The 14,959-nt window shown below is 42.2% G+C and overlaps 1 protein-coding gene across 5 annotated transcripts in view; it reads right to left on the bottom strand.

The window, feature by feature from the left end:
- Positions 1 to 5,082: 5,082 nt before the first annotated feature.
- Positions 5,083 to 14,959, bottom strand: part of LOC140494680 (BTB/POZ domain-containing protein 2-like) — a 49,269-nt gene continuing 39,392 nt past the window's right edge. For all 5 annotated transcript variants that reach the window (XM_072594142.1, XM_072594143.1, XM_072594144.1 and 2 more), the window contains one exon: positions 5,083 to 10,273. In XM_072594142.1, the coding sequence (XP_072450243.1) occupies positions 10,112 to 10,273 (162 nt within the window). In that variant the 3' untranslated portion in view covers positions 5,083 to 10,111. The remainder of the gene's footprint in view (positions 10,274 to 14,959) is intronic.

The following is a 14,959-nucleotide window of genomic DNA, read 5'->3' as shown; positions in this document are numbered from 1 at the left end:
CTATCCTTCTAAATGCTCAGTATTCTTGGGTATTCAGTTCACAATTCTGGTTATCCTGTAACGATGGTCTCTGTAATGGCAATTAAGTCATATCTCAGTTGGGCATTCAAATCATCAATCTCTTTCCGAATGTTATGTGCAATCAAATAGAAAGCTGGGAAGTTTGTTTTTGTATTGTTATTTTTGATCAATCCTATTTCAGATTTACCCCTACTTCCTCTGTCTTCTATTTTTTACTTCTACTTTTCTACTTCCTTTTATTAATTTTGCTTCCTTCTAGTGTGATATCCCTCTCAGGTTCACATCCTCCTGTCCATCAAGTTTAAACCCTCCTGAACACAGTGGCTCAGTGGTTAGCACAGCTGCCTCATAGTGCTAGGGTCACAGGTTCGATTCCAGCCTTGGGCGACTGTCTGTGTGGGTTTGCTCCAGTTTCCTCCCACGGTCCAAAGATATGCCAGCCAGGTGAATTGGCTGTGCTAAAATTGCCCATAGTGATAGGTGCATTAGTCAGAGGAAAGTGGGTCTGGGTGGGTTACCCTTTGGAGGGTTGGTGTGCATTGGTTGGGCCGAATGGCCTGTTTCCACACTGTAGGGAATCAAATCTAAAACCGCTTAATCTGCTAGTGCTAGTCCTGCTAAGATGCAGTCTGCCTGTCTTGTACATGTTTCAACCAGCCCAGAACTGGTCCCAATGCTTCTGAAATCTAATGTTCTCACTCCTCTTCCAGTTCTCCAGCCATGTGTTCAATCAATCCTCCCTTCTCGATGCTCACTAGCATATGCAACAAGATATAATCCAGAGTTTGCAAGCTAAATGAAAACAATTCAGATGACAGATGCATATATGTTTGCATAACTCTAGAGTTTAATTCCACAATATAAGTAGGACTCACTCAAAATGATATTTGGCAGTATAGTTTTACATTCTACTTGCAACAGTAACATTCCATCAAAGTGATTTGACAGTTGAGTTTTGGATTTGCTAATACCCCTGAGTATCTTTAAACTTCAGTCATAACTACTCCAATGCAATTCATAGAATATCTATGCTATTATACCTGCACAGGTTTCACTCCTTCCTGTACTACTGTTTACATTCTTGAGATAAGTGTGAAAGGCTCCATAGCACAATTGGGAGAGCAGGGAGCTCACCACCATTGTCCTTCAATTGATACTGCCAAAAATAGATTAACCTGCTATTGCCTTGTTTCACTGGCTTCATTTTCTACATTTGGGTGAATTAAGTATATTTTGCAGCAGCTGCTGTGGTGGGTTTTGAACCCACAACTCAGAACCATTTCCAAGGAAGGGAGGCTTAAAGCAGGACACTATAGGCCAGTCAGAATTTATCATTAAAGAAATTAAAACTGGGCACTTGGAAAAAACTCAAGGTAAGTGGGGAGAATAAGCATGATTTTATGAAAGATACGTCATGTTTAATCAATTTATTAGATTTCTTTGAAGGGTTAACATGTGTTGTGGATAAATAGGAGATAGTTGTCATCGTCAGCAATCCCTCACTTATGAGTATGATTGTCCAGCTAGGAAATTCCATGTTACTGGTCATGGGTTCTGTGGAACCTCGCATGGCTGATGAGTTTGATCCTACAGCCACATTTCCAAGAATACTTTTGGCAGGTGTTTCCTAACAATGGATTTGATCCAGGCAGCTGCTTTGTGCTTTGTTATTTTTTAAACGTGGGAATCCTGTTGCGCATCAATAGTCACACTGATCAAAGATAGATCTGGTTTCAGTGGCAAGGAAACTTTGACAAATGTGTAACTCCCGCTGCAGCCTTTACCAGCTGTCGATATAACACACAATTATCTTCTACCTGGATCACTACTGAGTACTTGTTTTGGGTTGTTCATTGTATGGTTCCTCCCCTCTGACCTTACCATCATGGGTGACCCTGCCAGGAGCTGAGAGCATCAGCAGGATCAATGGAACACTCAAGCCCCTCAACCATAGAAAGATAAACTTTGTTTAAATGGCCAGAAAGCATTTGATATTGTCACATCTAAGGTTATTAGATTAGATTCTCTACGGTGTGGAAACAGGCCCTTCAGCCCAACAAGTCCACACCGACCCTCCGAAGAGTAACTCACCCAGACCCATTTTCCTCTGACTAATGCACCTAACCTATGGGCAATTTAGCATGGCCAATTCACCTACACATCTTTGGACTGTGGGAGGAAACCCACACAGACACAGGGAGAATGTGCAAACTCCACACAGATATTAGCCCGAGGCTGGAATCGAACCTGGGACCCTGGTGCTGTGAGGTAGCAGTGCTAACTGCTGAACCACCATGCACCCCCCATTGAGGAAGTTATAAGCTCATGTTGTAAGAGGTAGCATAAATGGAATATTTTCTGGCTGGTGGAAAACAAGATGCTTATTGCCAAAATGTGTAAATGGATCCTTGTCTAATAGCAGGTTGTGATAAATGGAGTCTCACAGGGGTCTATGCTGAATCCTAAATATTTTACAATTTATGTCAATGACTTAGATGCAGGGAGTGATGACATGGTAACTTGATGCACAGATGACATCAAGGTAAGTAGGTAAGTATAAAAGCAAAGTACTGTGGATGATGGAGATCTGCATTTCCTTTCACCAATGTGGAGAAGGCTACAAATACAGTAGACCAGATTAGAAGTATAACTAAGTTGCTGCTTCAATTGGAAGGTGTTTTTGGGCCCTTGGAGAATGAGCTGAGGAAGGAAAAGGCCAATTGGTACACTTTCTGCAATTGGCAAAACGAAATGCAGATTAGGGAACATTTTGCTAGAAGGCCTCTGCTTGGTCCATAAGAATGACACTTCCAGTCACTTGCCAATATTCACTTTGTTCTCATGTTAATCTAGGCTTACAGCAGTGTTCCAATTAAGTCCAATGCAAGCTGAAGAAACAGCATATCATTTTCAACTTTATGGCCTTCAGGGCTCAACATTGAGTTCAATAACTCCAGACCATGAACATTATCCTTCAATTAAATTACAAAACCTTGATTGCATGGCTTTATTCTCAGCAGAGCTGACTTGTTTTTTTTGTTATTAACATCTATTTTGCATCCATATTAAGTTAAAAATCACACAACACCAGGTTATAGTCCAACAGGTTTAACTGGAAGCACTAGCTTTCAGAGCGCCACTCCTTCATCAGATGGTTGTGGAGGACACAATCTGATGAAGGAGCAGCGCTCCAAAAGCTAGTGTGCTTCCAATTAAACCTGTTGGACTATTACCTGGTGTTGTGTGATTTTTAACTTTGTACACCCCAGTCCAACACCAGCATCTCCAAATCATGGCATCCATATTACTTCTCTACTACCATTATCCTTTACCTTTTGCTCTAGGCGCTCTCACCAGCATTTTCATTTGCTCCACCACTTTATCAAAAGTATAAAAAGCATAATTTCCCAAAACCCTTCAGTTCCAATTAAGTAATATTGGGCTTGGGAACATTGGAACAGTAGTCGTCCATTCAGGCCCTCAAGCCTGTTACATCATTGAGAGAGATCATGGCTGATCCTTGACCTGACTCCACATATCTGCCTTTGGCCTATGCCCCTGAATATCTTTGCTTAACAAAATTGTATCTCCGATTTAAAATTAACTTTGATGTTTTTTTCTCACTGCATCGATGCTGCCATACCTGCTGGGTTTCCATTGCATTTTCTGGTTATACGTAGGAAAGTATGTTGTGAAGGAGACAGAATTTTGCAGGTATAGACAGGCTTAGCATGTGGGCAGAATTCTGGCATAGAATGTGGGAAATATGATGTTGTTCACTTTGACATGAAGAATGTAAAAGCAGAGAATTCTGAAAATGGAGAACAGCAGTGAAATTCTGATGTGAAAGATTGAAATATTCTAGTGCATGGATCACAAAAGGTTAGTACACAGGTACAGCATCTAATCAAGAAGCCAAATGGGATTCAATCCCATATACGTGGAGGAATTGGACATAAAAAGATGTTACACTTCAACTACAGAGGAAATTAAGATTGCATTTGAATACAGTCTAGATTCTCTTTCTTAAGCAAAGATATAGATGCATTGAAGACAGATCAGAGGTCTTCCAGATTGATAACCGGAATGAGTGGTTGTCTGGAGATAGATTAGACAGCCTGGACATATTTTTATTGGCAACTTGACTGAAACAAAAACAACACAGAAGTAGGATATTTAGCCATTTGAGACTCTTCTGTGATTCAATATGACCATGGCAAATCATCCAACTCACTACCCTGTCCCTGTTTTCTCCTCTACTCGGAAAAATAGAAAACAGGGGCTGTAGGAAGAAATTTGTAGAGTATAACACATGTTGTAATACATAGGATTCTCTTGTGAATCAGTCCAGAACAAGGTGTCGCCATTTTAGGAGTGCAATGACCTTTCTTCTCTGAAGGTTGTGCAACTTTATAACTCTGCTACAGAAGAGAATGGAAGTAGTAAATGTAAATTGTTACGGCAGAGTCAGATAGATTTCTGTTAGGCAAGGGGATAAAAAAAAATTTGGGGATAGATGAGAAAGTGGAATTTAACATAGAGAGGTAGTGGTTGAACTAGTTGACAGAACAGGCTAAAGGGGCCAAATGGACTAATCTGCTATTTTAAACTATTCAGTGAATGTAAGTCCAGTGGTTTTATCACCATTGTCTCCCCTACATTTTAACTACATTCTCCCCACAAACCAATCATATTTTCTACATTGTTTGAAAAAAATCAGTAATCACCAGTTTAAAATGTGCCATTAAAAACCGAGTCCAGTGACACTTCAGAATTCCTAAGTGCCACTAGACTCAAATTGTTCACTTTTCTCTCAAAATGCTTCCACACTTGCTGAGATTCTCCAGCAAATTTCAGTTTTTGTTTGCCTCTGATCTCCAACATCTGCAGTTTTGCTTTATTATAATGGTTGTTTTTTTTGTTCAGCTCATTAGCTTTATAAAAGGTAAGGCTTTTTGAAATTCAAGTCATTTCTGCAAAGAATGATCTTTGGTTGCAAACTTTTTTTAAAGGACACTGCAATATTTAGATGCATTGGACAGTAACGTGAATTACACAGGATTGATTTTTAAAGTTCTTTATTTGTAACAAAGTAGATTTGTGAAACACAACTTTTTCTGAGCTTTGTACTGTTAGGATGTATCAAATAATTTGTTTGCCACAGTGATTTTTTCTTTTAAAATGGTGTCATCCTACTTGTAACATGCACACATTGACATTACTTGAGGATGTGAAGCAGTTTTAAATGCAGCAATCCATACAAATCCATGAATAAGATTCAAACTGTTTATATATAAAAATAACAGATAGGAGGAGTAAAAGCATTCAGTCTCTGGGGTTGATACAATGTACGCATCAGTCAAACTTCAGTCAGAACCCCTGATAGTACAACTGCTAGGCTAACTCCCTCCTACCAATGCATTACTCTATACCTCTCAATAGTATAGTCAAAGAATCATGGATGGCCTTTACCAGGAGCCATTCTTTATGCACTTTATGCCATTAATACAACCCACGTGCAAATATTCAAAACTATGTTTGATCGGTTACACTGAGGGCTGAATTTCTAGTGCCAAGTGAGGAGAACCATAATGAACTTGCAATTTCTTACCAAAAACATCCTAACATTCACTGACCAACTTGCTCGCTTGCTTCCTTTCGTAACAGCCTCCCGGAAGAGGCAATTAGATTACTATACATCCCAAGAACTTTGTGCACCTGTAGTCCAAACAAAGTCATAGACACGTAAAATAGAAATAAAACCAAAATACACTATGGTTTTAAGTATTCTACATTGTATAGCAGGACTGCACTGTAGTACCCCTTATGGTCAACTAATAGCACTGTTAGAAACAGTGATCTCTATAAATTTATGGATCTACAGTGGTTTGTAAAGTGCATATTAATATAGAGTAACTACATTTTATGATCATAAAATTCAGTTTTAAAAATGCTCAATGACCACAGAAAGCTAATGGAGCTACTGCATCTACTGACTTAAGTTTTCTCCTTTTAAATTAAAAAAAAACACCAAACTGAAAACAAAGTTTCAGAGAGCTGCAAATCAGTCAAGCTATGAACAGATAGCCCCACTGTAGTGTATTTGTTTAGGACTGGGCTATTGAAAGGGGACAAGGTGGTTGTTGCAACTATATCCTGTAGACTTTACCAAGTTATGCATGAGTTTTGACAAAATCAATTTGAAGGAATATTCTTTTGGAATCAACACTATACGGCTTCACATTCAGGATGCAGCCGGAATCATATCTATTTTGGGAATGTTCGGATACTCAATGTTTTAAGTTTATGTTGCAAACTAATCTGCATGATTTTGAATTTACTTTTTAAAGTTTTCAAATACAAAGCCTGTTCAAATGTCTGTACTGTATACTGTATTGGTGAATTTACACACTGATGATTCAATCATACACAATACCACACTACACACTTCCACGTCTTCCTGAATTGTAGACATCTTTACAAGATGGGCTCTCAAAGCTTATGAAATGAGAATACATTTAGGATAAGTTTACTGATCATTTTATACATTCATTGTACAGCATCTAAGATTCTAAAGTACTCCTTTTTAATTTACATGATATATTTGCTTGCGAATGCTAACAGGCAGTTTTCTAAAATAAAAAAAATTACCAATACATTCATAGTCTAAAAATAAGCAAAAAGTTATTTTAAGTAATGCCACGGTTTGTGTATTGGTTGATGAAAGGGCAACAACAAAGTTGCTGTTCAGCAAGCCTTCAAGTTTCAGTGCATCACTATGGTGGCTAACTGCTGATGTGACACATTTTTATTCCAGTTTTCCAATTATACAGAGCTGCACTTGGTAGCTGATTCCAGTAGATCAAGTGCACAGAAATGATACTTTAGAAAATCAACAGCAACTAAAGGAGGTACTTCCGAGCTGCAAATCAGACATAACTTTGCTTTCACTAGTAGGCTATCTATTTGCACAAAGCTGCATTCTTCAGCTGTTACAACCTTTGAAAAACTAATATCATTTCAGATAAACATTTCCCAACAAAAATCTAGCTTCCAATTGGCTGAAATTTAGCTTTTTTTTAAAAATAGAATCTGTCAGGGGAGATAAACAATTGACAATTTTGAATAAAACGAATTTTGTTGTTTTAAATGGGTCCCTCATCTTTAAAATTAGTCTCAAATGATCAAGATTAGAACAGTTTAACAATGGTAGGGGGCAGAGAACCAAAAATAAAGCCTCATTCGTATTTTATCTTACTGAGCATCTTACCCTTCCCTTATTTAGCTATTTTTAAATTTGCACATAATACTTTAGTACTCAATCATTACTGCAATGTATATTACTTCACAAAAGTATTAACATTTTTAGGTTTCATTTTAAAATAATTTAGAACCTTAAAATCTTGTAGTCACAACTATGAAGTGTACTTTGCTGGCAGACAACCATGTGTCACAGCACACTACTGTTCAATTTATAAACTTCAGTTTAAAGGAAGTCAATCCAAGCCCCTTTCCGCCCCCACCAAAAAAAACATCAAAACACTGATTGTTTAAGCATAAGGAATGTGCCAAAAATGTTTACTTTTTAAAAGTAGTATCTTAGCTATTTCACAGTACTGGCAATGAATCTGCATTTTGCAGGCCCCTGAATTCTACTCCAAGGTATTTTTGAAATTGTTATGATAAAATCGTTGAGCGCCTTACAAATCACAAGAATTTTAGTGGCCAACAGATTTTATTTTGGGGTGGGGTGGGGTTGGGGTGAACAAAAAAAAAAAAGGTCTTGAATGAGGGCAATCCATTTCCTCTATCACAAACCAGATTTAATCCCAATGGAAAAAGAAAATCTATCCACAGGGTTAGGCATCAAAATGGTCTTCCTGATATCTGCTAGATAAAAGAAAATAGTGCCAAATCTTATTTTACAAAGCAGAGATTAAATTTCAAGTGGCCAGAACTACCAGTTTTACACCAATATAGTTGGCTAATTAGCACCATTATCTGTTCAGCTTTCCACATACAAATATTAATACCACAAATGTTTTACAATGCCTTTAGTTATGAAAGTGTTCTGCACTTAGTTTATTAAAAGGTGCCTGCACAGCAACATGTACATTAGAACTGCACTTGTGAATAGAGCACCAATGCAACTAAACGGAACAAGAAAAATGCCAACTGTTCTTGAAAGAAGAATTTGTGATTTTGTGCATTTACTCCCGCTAGCACTAAAAGTGGCTAAACTTCTAGAAAACATTTTAAAATATTTTGCTGCACTATTGTTCATAGTTGATAAGACAAAGTGAAAAACGAACAGACCATTTTCTCTGCATGACTCATTGAAAGAGACAGGTTTAATTGCTAAGACAGAGTCAGATTAGCTGTTCAACTCCACAGTTGATTTAAAAGGTACAAGGGGAAAACAGCTGGGTCATAGGATTAGAGTAAATAGGTCCAAATCTAGAGCCAGCACTGGTATAGATGCATAAACCAATGAGTGGCTCTCATACTGAGAAGGTATGGCATTTCTTTTCAATCTGGTTTGAATTTAAATGCATTTTCAAATAAACGTTGCCTTATTGGTAATTTGAAACCAATGCAGTATCTATTAAACCTTTCATGGCAAACTTGCATAATATAGCAAATCATAATCAGTTACAGGTGGTGGTTGGGGGGGGGGGGGGGGGGGGGGGGGGAAAGAAGAGGTGTTGTTGAGCGAAGGGAAAAAAAAATTAATACAAATCAAATCGATTTCCACAAGATATTCTGTGCATAATACATTTGAGGAAATGCAAGTTAGCATAATGGGCTCTTAGGTGCAGGAGTTGTGTGGGGAATGGGATCTTTATTTCAAACTGTTTATATTCCTTAGGTTGGTGCTATAATCTATGCTAGAAATGTAAAACAACACTCTATATTCTTCTGATTTTGTTTAATCTGCTTATATACTGTCGTCCCTTCTAATCAGAACATCTGCTGAAAGCTGTCGCGTCAATGACATCTTGCTCACAGATTTGCCACGGTTCTGATTCAGATCCCACTTGATCATGAAAACAAAGGGGATTGCAGGTCTGTCAACTCAACAGCATTTTCACTGAAATACAAAGTGCATGACACTACAGTGGGCAGTATAAAGGGCAGAAATAGAATGCTGAGTGGCAACCTGTATTTATTTTGAACTGTAGTTATTGTGTGATGTTTGTTAAACTGAGTACAAAATCACTTTTAACTTGGAAAAAACATGCGAATTTTTCTATAATCTTACTAAACATATGTACTTTTGCTATAATTATGTATCAATATCAGAAAAACATTAATAACCTTGTCAAACTGTGATCAATTAGGTAATGTTCCTGGAAATTGGGCCCACACATAGCTGACAAACTCACATAATTATGGCAATAGTCTGAAAACAATTTTCTAGTGAAATGTTTGGTACACCAGTTACAATTGTTAACAGCTATTGAGCTGAAAACAGATTATTACATACTGTAGGTTTCTAATTACAATGTAATGCTGATGAACATTCTCATTTTATTTACTAATTCACTTCATTAAACATTACAAGTTAACACACTCCCTTTTTAAAATCTTGATATTGTTTCTTTTATCACAGACTTCTGGTCCAATCCAAAGTTTTTACAGAACATGTTATATATGCTTATTTGAAGCTCTCCTCTAGTCAGTGTAATGGCTTTGGCCTTGACCACCACCACAAAAAGGTCCTTCTTTATTGTCATAACACTTTGGTTGTTTAAACTGAAACTTCAAGGCTTAAGTACTTAGCTTTGCTACAGCCCTGGTTACATAAGTGCTTTTCACACATCAATAAGCAAAATGTTTGCTTAGAATTGGCACCACAATATCAATACTCCCATATTCTGTGACAATACAGAGCTGGGGTGGGGAGAGAGCAAGGAAAAAAAGCTTATTTCTTTACACTGCCAGCCAATAACATTTAAAAATAAAGCACAATATTCAAAACATGTGCCTAGCAGTAGGCACATTACTCCTCATTTCAAATATACAGTAGCATACAACCAGTTTGTATTTGACAGATTAGCCAAGGCCTCTGAGGACTTGCTGAGCTCAACTACGTGTAAAAGATAATCTCCGGAACCTGTCCATCTTCTACTGATGTTCCATTATTATTTCCAGCAGCATAACAGAAAGTAAAGACTGTTTTCGTGCCTGTTGTCGGAGATTCATGGATGACTTTACGAAGTCCTTTTGTTCCATAGTGTGAATCTGGCCCCTGTACATGTATAAACGAAAAAAAAATCAGAGTCAAATAATCTTCAGTACCAAAAATTGTACCATAGAGCCATAAAAGAAAATCAAATTTAATTGAAAATTACTTAAGTAATCTTGAAAACTAAGTTATATTCAAACAAGCTTGAAGACAGAAGGCTGTGTTATCTCAACTATGCAGGTTGAATCAGAGTATAATGAACTCACATCTGTTTAATGCATTTATTGTACAACAATTTTGAGGAATGGATAGGCAGAGAAGCCAATTGAGGCACTTTCCACGTAGGGAAGGGATAAAAAAGGGAGGGACGCCAAGATTTCCTTACTGCTTATTAGTTCTGAAAGTGAGTTTTGACAAGATTCATAGCTCAGGTTGAGGTTTTTTGCATGCTGAGCTGGAAGGTTCAATTCCAGACATTTTGTTACCCTACTAGGTAAAATCTTCAGTGGGCCTTAGTGAAAATTCCTGCTTTCTATTTATATGTTTGGGTTTCTTTGGGTTGGTGATGTCATTTCCTGTGAAATCACTTGCTGTTCCTTTTCTCGGGGGTGGTAGATGGGGTCTAACTCGATAGAGGTAAAAAACAATAACTGCAGATGCTGGAAACCAGATTCTGGATTAGCAGTGCTGGAAGAGCACAGCAGTTCAGGCAGCATCAAGGTAGCTTTGAAATCGATGTTTCGGGCAAAAGCCCTTCATCAGGAATAAAGACAGTGAGCCTGAAGCGTGGAGAGATAAGCTAGAGGAGGGTGGGGGTGGGGAGAAAGTAGCATAGAGTACAATGGGTGAGTGGGAGAGGGGATGAAGGTGATAGGTCAGGGAGGAGAGGGTGGAGTGGATAGGTGGAAAAGGAGATAGGCAGGTAGGACAAGTCCGGACAAGTCACGGGGACAGTGCTGAGCTGGAAGATTAGAACTAGGGTGAGGTGGGGGAAGGGGAAATGAGGAAACTGTTGAAGTCCACATTGATGCCCTGGGGTTGAAGTGTTCCGAGGCGGAAGATGAGGCGTTCTTCCTCCAGGCGTCTGGTAGTGAGGGAATGGCGGTGAAGGAGGTCCAGGACCTCAATGTCCTCGGCAGAGTGGGAGGGGGAGTTAAATGTTGGGCCACGGGGCGGTGTGGGTGTCTCGGAGATGTTCCCTAAAGCGCTCTGCTAGGAGGCGCCCAGTCTCCCCAATGTAGAGGAGACCGCATCAGGAGCAACGGATACAATAAATGATATTAGTGGATGTGCAAGTAAAACTTTGATGGATGTGGAAGCCTCCTTTAGGGCCTTGGATAGAGGGGAGGGAGATGGTGTGGGTGCAGGTTTTACAGTTCCTGCGGTGGTAGGGGAAAGTGCCAGGATGGGAGGGTGGGTTGTAGGGGGGCGTGGACCTGACCAGGTAGTCACGGAGGGAACGGTCTTTGTGGAAGTCGGAAAGGGGTGGGGAGGGAAATATATTCCTGGTGGTGGGGTCTGTTTGGAGGTGGCGGAAATGTCGGCAGACGATTTGGTTTATGCAAAGGTTGGTAGGGTTGAAAGTGAGCACCAGGGGCACTGTCGTTTTTACGGTTGGAGGGGTGGGGTCTGAGGGCGGAATGTGGACGAGATGCGTTGGAGAGCATCTTTAACCACATGGGAAGGGAAATTGCGGTCTCTAAAGAAGGAGGCCATCTGGTGTGTTCTGTGGTGGAACTGGTCCTCCTGGGAGCAGATCCGGCAGAGGCGGAGGAATTGGGAATACGGGATGGCATTTTTGCAAGAGGTAGGGTGGGAAGAGGTCTAATCCAGGTAGCTGGGAGAGTTGGTGGGTTTGTAAAAAAAATGTCAGTGTCAAGTCGGTCGTCATTAATGGAGATGGAGAGATCCAGGAAGGGGAGGGAGGTGTCAGAGATGGTCCAGGTAAATTTCAGGTCAGGGTGGAATGTGTTGGTGAAGTTGATGAATTGCTCAACCTCCTCACGGGAGCACGAGGTGGTGCCAATGCAGTCACCATTGTAGCGGAGGTAGAGGTGGGGAGTGGTGCCAGTGTAATTATGGAAGATCAACTGCTCTACGTAGCCAACAAAGAGACAGACATAGCTGGGGCCCATACGTGTGCCCATGGCTACCCCTTTGGTCTGGAGGAAGTGGGAGGATTCAAAAGGAGAAATTGTTATGGGCGAGGACCAATTCGGCCAAACGAATGAGTATGTTAGTGGAAGGGTACTTTTGGGGACGTCTGGGAGAGGAAAAAACGGAGTGCTTGGAGGCCCTGGTCATGGCGAATGGAGGTGTAGAGGGATTGGATATCCATGGTGAAGATGAGGCATTGGGGGCCAGGGAAACAGAAGTCTTAGAGGAGGTGGTGGGCGCGGGTGGTGTCTCGAACGTAAGTGGGGAGTTCCTGGACTAGGGGGGGAAAAAATAGGGCAGTGTCGAGGTAGGTAGAGATGAGTTCAGTGGGGCAGGAGCATGCTCAGACAATGGATCGGCCAGGGTGGTCAGGCTTGTGGATCTTGGGAAGGAGGTAGAACCGGGCAGTGCGGGGTTCCCAGACTATGAGGTTGGAACCTGTGGGTGGGAGATGTCCTGAGGTGATGAGGTTCTGTATGGTCTGGGAGATGATGGTTTGGTGATGGGGGGTGGGGTCATGGTCGAGGGGGCAGTAGGAAGAGGTGTCCTCAAGTTGACGTTTGGCTTCAGCGGTGTAGAGGTCAGTGCGCCAGATTACCACTGTGCCCCCTTTATCCGCTGGCTTGACGGTGAGGTTGGGATTAGAGCAGAGGGTTTGGAGGGCTACACGTTGTGACGGTGAGAGTTTGGAGTGGGGGAGGGAGGTAGACAGGTTGAGGCAGTTAATGTCCCGGCAGCAGTTGGAAATTAAGAGGTCGAGGGCAGGTAATAGGCCAGCGTGGCAACCATGACCCCCCCCCACCCCACCAATCACCAAACCATCATCTCCTAGACCATACAGAACTTCATCACCTCAGGAGATCTCCCACCCACAGCTTCCAACCTCATAATCCGGGAACCCCGCACTGCCCGGTTCTACCTCCTTCCCAAGATCCACAAGCCTGACCACCCTGGCCAGCCCATTGTCTCAGCATGCTCCAGCCCCACTGAACTCACCTCTACCTACCTCGACACTGTCCTATCCCCCCTAGTCCAGGAACTCCCCACATACGTTCGAGACACCACCCGCGCCCACCACCTCCTCTAAGACTTCCGTTTCCCTGGCCCCCAACTCCTCATCTTCACCATGGATATCCAATCTCTCTACAACTCCATTCGCCATGACCAGGGCCTCCAAGCCCTCTGTTTTTCCCCTCTCCAGACGTCCCCAACAGTATCCTTCCACCGACACATTCGTTTGGCCGAACTGGTCCTCACCCATAACAATTTCTCCTTTGAATCCTCCCACTTCCTCCAGACCAAAGGGGTAGCCATGGGCACACGTATGGGCCCCAGCTATGCCAGTCTCTTTGTTGGCTACGTAGAGCAGTTGATCTTCCGTAATAACACCGGCACCACTCCCCACCTCTTCCTCTGCTACAATGGTGACTGCATTGGTGCCAACTCGTGCTCCCGTGAGGAGGTTGAGCAATTCATCAACTTCACCAACACATTCCACCCTGACCTGAAATTTACCTGGACCATCTCTGACACCTCCCTCCTCTTCCTGGATCTCTCCATCTCCATTAGTGACGACTGACTTGACACTGACAATTTTTTACAAACCCACCGACTCCCACAGCTACCTGGATTACACCTCTTCCCACCCTATCTCTTGCAAAAATGCCATCCAGTATTCCCAATTCCTCAGCCTCCACCGGATCTGCTCCCAGGAGGACCAGTTCCACCACAAAACCTACCAGATGGCCTCCTTCTTTAGAGACCGCAATTTCCCTTCCCACGTGGTTAAAGATGCCCTCCAACACATCTTGTCCACATCCCGTACCTCCGCCCTCAGACCCCACCCCTCCAACCGTAACACGGACAGAACGCCCCTGGTGCTTACCTTCCACCCTACAAACCTTCGCATCAACCAAATCATCCGCCGACATTTCCGCCACCTCCAAACAGACCCCACCACAGGAATATATTTCCCTCCCCACCCCTTTCCGACTTCCACAAAGACAGTTCCCTCCGTGACTACTTGGTCAGGTCCATGCCCCCCTACAACCCACCCTCCCATCCTGGCACTTTCCCCTACCACCGCAGGAACTGTAAAACCTGCGCCCACACCTCCTCCCTCCCTCCCTCTATCCAAGGCCCTAAAGGAGCCTTCCACATCCATCAAAGTTTTACTTGCACATCCACTAATATCATTTATTGTATCCGTTGCTCCTGATGCGGTCTCCTCTACATTGGGGAGACTGGGCGCCTCCTAGCAGAGCGCTTTAGGGAACATCTCCGGGACACCCACACCAATCAACCACACCGCCCCGTGGCCCAACATTTCAACTCCCCCTCCCACTCTGCCGAGGACATGGAGGTCCTGGGCCTCCTTCACCGCTGCTCCCTCACCACCAGGCGCCTGGAGGAAGAACGCCTCATCTTCCGTCGCCGAACACTTCAACCCCAGGGCATCAATGTGGACTTCAACAGTTTCCTCATTTCCCCTTCCCCCACCTCACCCTAGTTCTAATCTTCCAGCTCAGCTCTGTCCCCATGACTTGTCCGACCTGCCTATCTCCTTTTCCACCTATCCACTCCACCCTCTCC

This window comes from Chiloscyllium punctatum, chromosome 24, assembly GCF_047496795.1.
Source record: "Chiloscyllium punctatum isolate Juve2018m chromosome 24, sChiPun1.3, whole genome shotgun sequence".
In the NCBI taxonomy this organism is placed as follows: Eukaryota; Metazoa; Chordata; class Chondrichthyes; order Orectolobiformes; family Hemiscylliidae; genus Chiloscyllium; species Chiloscyllium punctatum.
Note: the sequence above shows the minus strand (reverse complement) of the source record. Positions and strands in the feature narration are given on the sequence as shown.